The 5,631-nt window shown below is 45.2% G+C and overlaps 1 protein-coding gene across 1 annotated transcript; it reads right to left on the reverse strand.

Moving 5' to 3' along the window:
- Positions 1 to 951: 951 nt before the first annotated feature.
- LOC105468817 (triosephosphate isomerase-like) lies at positions 952 to 1,849 on the reverse strand. The gene is given in 2 exon segments (XM_011719212.3): positions 952 to 1,600; positions 1,603 to 1,849. Coding segments are annotated over 2 exon segments (747 nt in total). The 5' UTR covers positions 1,820 to 1,849; the 3' UTR covers positions 952 to 1,070.
- Positions 1,850 to 5,631: the final 3,782 nt, after the last annotated feature.

Below are 5,631 nucleotides of genomic sequence, written 5' to 3' on the forward strand. Positions count from 1 at the left end.
TTAGAGATACAATCACAGGGGTGTGGGAAATGGTCCTCACATGTACTGAGTTACTATTGGGTGGGGCCACAGGTTGGCAGGTCCAGATGGAGCCATCTGCCCTCAGACATACACAAAACCTGAAAAGATATCTCAAAGGCCAATCTTAGGTTCTACAATATGATGTAATCTGCAGGAGTAATTGGGAATGGGGAAGCTGCACATCTTGTGCCCTCTGGAATAATGGCTGGCAATTGTTTATGACTACACTGTAGCAGAATTCAGGGTCCTCTATCCTCTCAGCTTGGTGGCCTCTTGTTAGCTTTACAAAGGCACTTGAGTTATGGAAAAAGGCTATTATCACTTAAACTAAACTAAATGTCTCCCAAAATTAGCTTGACCCAAGCCCAGGAATAATTAAGGGCAGGTGGAAGACCAAAGGCAAGAGGAGGGGTGACTGCATCAGATCTCCATCACTGCCATAATTTTCTCACTGTTATAATTCTCCACTCTTCCTTTTCGACAGCTCCAAGTTTCTTCCAATATATTAATGCTTTTTTCTTTAAAAAAATTTTTATTTGGAAATTATTTCTAAGTAGTATATATGAATAGCTCAAAGAATTCCCACATTTTTTTTTTTTTTCTAGTGCCAGGTGTTTATTCCCTCACATGTGGGTGGTTCACGTACACAGCACACAGGCATGGGCACCATGGGAGAGGGCAGCACTCCTGCCTTCGGAGGGGAGGATCTTGCCCTCACAGTGTAAGAAGGGAGAGGATGGTTTCTCTCCTGCCCTCACTAGGGCCTAGGGAACCCAGGAGCAAATCCCACCCCTTCCACCTCTCAGCCGAGGAGAAGCCACCTTAGTGACATTTAGTTCCAACCATTATAGTAAGTGGGGAAGGAATTGGCCTGGTCCCAGCCATTACAGGGTGAAAATATAAATGGTAAAGGAAGGTACAGTTTGGATGAGGCCACAGGAAGGAGCAGGTGACACCATCAGAAGCATGTGCAGGGGAGGGGCAGTTACTGCGCTTCTGGGCTGCTTAGTCCCTGGCTTGGCAGGAAGGGTAGGGGAGATGGATGGGGCTCATTGTTTGGCATTGATGATGTCCACGAATTTGGGCTTGAGGGAAGCACCACCCACAAGGAAGCCATCCACATCAGGCTGGCCGGCCAGCTCCTTGCAGGTTGCCCCATTCACCGAGCCTCCATAAATGATAGGGGTGCTCTGAGCCACTGCTTCAGAGACGTTGGACTTAAGCCATCCTCGGAGCTTCTCCTGTACTTCCTGGGCCTGTTGGGGTGTTGCAGTCTTGCCAGTACCAATGGCCCACACAGGCTTATAGGCCAGGACGACCTTGCTCCAGTCTTTCACATTATCTACAATGACCTTTGTCTGCTCGAAAACAACCTTCTCAGTGATGCCAGGTTCCCTTTCATCTAGCTTCTCCCCAATACAGGTGATTACTCCGAGTCCCTCAGCCAGAGCATGGGCTACTTTCTGCCCAATTGGCTCATCTGACTCCCCAAAGACATGCCTTCTCTCTGAGTGCCCCAGGACCACCCACGTGGCTCCGCAGTCTTTGATCATGCCAGGGCTGATCTCCCCAGTAAAGTCCCATTAGTCACTTTGTAGCAGTTCTGTGCAGCCACAGCAATCTTGGGATCTAGCTTCTGCCAGGCGAAGTCGATATAGGCAGTGGGGGGAGCACAAACCACCTCGGTGTCCGCCGGCACCTTGGCCGCATTCAGATTGCCGATGAGCTCCCCCAGATTCTGCTTCTTCCCGTTCATCTTCCAGTTCCCCCCAACGAAGAACTTCCTGGAAGGCGCCATGGCACTGGAGCCGAGGCACTGAAGGTCAGTGTCTGCATATTCCCACATTCTTTACTCAGATCCACTAATAATTATTACATTTTGCCATGTTTGCTTTATTGCTTTCTCTTTGTTTCTTTATAAATGTGTGTGCATGCATTATGTATGAATGTATAACTGTTAATATTTTGCCATATTTACATTTTTGCTTTCTCTGTCTCTATGTGTATGCATGCATTATATATAAATGTATATGTCATATATGTACATTTTATATGTATGTAATCATTTATATACATGTAAATTTTTTTCCCAAGTCATTTGAGAGCTTCAGACATCATGCTCCTTTACCTCCATATCCTACATTGTGTGTTTCCTAAAAGCAAGGACATTCTCTTATATAAATGCCATATAATGATCAAATTCAGAAAATATAAGATTAGCTAACACTATTTTATAAGATATAGTTCATTTTTCAGATTATGCTAATTGTCCCAATAATGTCCTTTATATAAATTTCCCTCTCTGACCCAGGATCTAATTCCAGATTACACCTTGCATTTTGTTGTTATGTCTTCTTTCCCTACTCAAGTTAGTCAGAGTTTATTTCTGTTGCTCATAACCAAAGAATCTTAAAAATACAATTTCCTTCTGTTTATGATACGGGAGTGCTGGGAAGGGAAGAGTGTGGTCACTTTAAATGATACAGACGAGGGGAAGTAAAGTGTTGGGTAGAGGAGGGCATGGTCCCTGGCTAGGGCTCCACCCCCATGGACCTAGGTGAGGACAGGCACTCCTACTTTTGCGCCCAAAATGTTGCATTTTCCAAGACCACCCTGTCCCATCACACCCCCATCCTGGGCCTATAAAAACCGGAGACCCTAGCGGGCAGACACACAGGCAGCTGGATATTGAGAGGAACACTTTGGCGGAAGAAGACCCAAGTGGTTGGTTGAGAGCATGCTGGCCAAAGAGCACAGGGACAGATGCCAGCCTGCTGGCAGACCATCAACTGGTGGGATGAGACAGAGTTTGGCTGGGGCAGTTGGAGGAGAGCTGGGGACACTGAGCGGCCCAAATCCAGGGAAAACCATCTCCCTTATGGCTCCCCCATTGGCAGAGAGCTACTTCTACTCAATAAAACTTGGCACTCATTCTCCAAGCCCACATGTGATCCCATTCTTCCAGTACACCAAGGCAAGAACCCGGGATACAGAAAGCCCTCTGTCCAAGGTAGAGGGTCTAATTGAGCTGGTTAACACAAGCTGCCTGTAGATGGCTAAACTAAGAGAGAACCCTGTAACACATGTCCACTGGGACAAGCTGTAAACATCCACCCCTACACACCACCATGGAGTTGGAGACGAACAGCCTGCCTATCGGTATGCTCCCCTAGAGTTTTAAGCAGTGGGGCACTGAAGAAGTGAGACACACCCCCATCGCATGCCCTGGGAGGGGGACAAGGGAAGCTTTCACGTTTCATTTATAAGCATTCATTTATAACCTTTAGTAAATTATATCATTTAATCTTTTTTCTTTTTCTTTCTTTTTTTTTGGTTGTTATTGAGACGGGGTTTTGGCTTTTTCACCCAGGCTGGAGTACAGCGGCACGATCTTGGTTCACGACAGCCTTGGACTCCTGGGCTCAAGCCTTCCTCCACCTCAGCCCCCCAGGTAGCTGGGACTACAGGCACAGGCCACAATGCCCGGTTATTTATTTATTTATTTTGTATTTTTTGTACAGATGGGTTTTTGCCATATTTCCCAGGCTGGTTTTGAACTACTGAGCTCAAGCAATCCACTTGCCTCAGCCTCCCAAAGTGCTGGGATTACAGGTGTGAGTCGCTCTACCTGGCCTATATCATTCATTCTTAATCAAGTCTTCTAGGTAGGTATTTAAATCCCTGTTTTAAAAATCAGTACTATCAGGTTAGGCCCGGCGCGGTGGCTCAAGCCTGTAATCCCAGCACTTTGGGAGGCCGAGACGGGTGGATCACGAGGTCAGGAGATCGAGACCATCCTGGCGAACACCGTGAAACCCCGTCTCTACTAAAAAATACAAAAAACTAGCCGGGCGAGGTGGCGGGCGCCTGTAGTCCCAGCTACTCGGGAGGCTGAGGCAGGAGAATGGCGTAAACCTGGGAGGCGGAGCTTGCAGTGAGCTGAGATCCCGGCCACTGCACTCCAGCCCGGGCTACAGAGCGAGACTCTGTCTCAAAAAAAAAAAAAAAAAAAAAAAATCAGTACTATCAGGCTCAAAGAAGTTAAAAAACTTGCCCATCATGACACAGTTAAATTCTAGGGCCAGGATTTTAATCCAAGTCGTTTTTTTTTTTTTTTTTTTTTTTGAGACGGAGTCTTGCTCTGTCGCCCAGGCTGGAGTGCAGTGGCCAGATCTCAGCTCACTGCAAGCTCCGCCTCCCGGGTTCACGCCATTCTCCTGCCTCAGCCTCCCGAGTAGCTGGGACTACAGGCGCCCGTCACCTCGCCCGGCTAGTTTTTTTGTTTTTTTTTTTGTATTTTTTTAGTAGAGATGGGGTTTCACCATGTTAGCCAGGATGGTCTCGATCTCCTGACCTTGTGATCCACCCGTCTCGGCCTCCCAAAGTGCTGGGATTACAGGTTTGAGCCACCGCGCCCGGCCAATCCAAGTCTTTTTTATTCTGAAGTCCCTCCAAGTCTTTTTTGTTCTGAAGTCCTTCCTTATTCCATTGCAGGCCTGGCAGATATTTGTAAACCACAATCCTTGCATCAAGAATCCTACAGGCTAGCGTGAAGTGAGACGGATAAACAGATAATGTTATTTGTTTGGCAGTAACACCTAACCACAGCAGTTTGTACAAGGTATAGCGGAACATAGCTATTGAACTTATTTCAAGAATGATGAGAAATATGGGCAGGGCTTCAACAAGAATAGAAGGAAATAAAATCTGTTTTATTCCTTGATGCAAACTGGGTGTTTATAGATTGTCTGTCTACTGTCCAAAGCATGATTAATATCAATGCTAATCCACTAACCTCCAACGTATGCTTAGGAAATTCCTTATTTAGCTGGCTAGCATTGTTAACTTTGACATCTATTAATGCAACATTACCTCCTGAATGTTAGGGACTCAAATAGTTCCTACACCATTTCAATTCTTTCTTGGTCATTTTGATTAATGTTGACATTATCCAGTTCTGACATTTAGCTGAAACATATTGCTAAGATCCTAATCTGTAAACTTGCTTAAAATATGTCCTGTTTAGTTTGATAGTTTTAAAATATTGACATTATAAAAGGAGTTCCGAAGGTAAAGGGTCTGATCCCTTCAAGAAATCTAGAGTCCTTTCCTTTCTCTTTGTGTAAAAAAATCAAATGAAAAGTATTAGGAGTACGGAAAACCACGGTTATAAAATCAGAGCAAATAGCATGTCCCACTTTGTGACTTTAGATCCAAACCTGGTGACAAAGAGAAAATATATAAAGGTCAGGAGCTTAGAGGGCATCCAGGGAGCTGAAGCTTGGAACAGTTGTGAGTAGTCTTAGAGTAATAGGGAGGTGTTAGTCCATCAATGGGTCCCTGCTCTCAGTCAGAAGTCTTAGAATTTTCTGGGGACCTGAGCAGTCTGGGAAGAAGAGGAAGATCTGGATAAGTATTCACTGATAATATCTGTTACTGATTAGAGTATTTAGTTTGTATTTAGTAGACAGGTCTTCTTTTAGTACTTAGCTCTCATGGTAAGTTATTCATAAGTAACATGCCTGGCAACAGCTGGTCCTCAAGTAATGTTGAATTGGATTAAGCCGAAAGTGGCTGATAAGGCTATTCCACAGAGAAAGATTTATCTTA

Source organism: Macaca nemestrina, chromosome 12 (genome assembly GCF_043159975.1).
Source record: "Macaca nemestrina isolate mMacNem1 chromosome 12, mMacNem.hap1, whole genome shotgun sequence".
Lineage (NCBI taxonomy): Eukaryota > Metazoa > Chordata > Mammalia > Primates > Cercopithecidae > Macaca > Macaca nemestrina.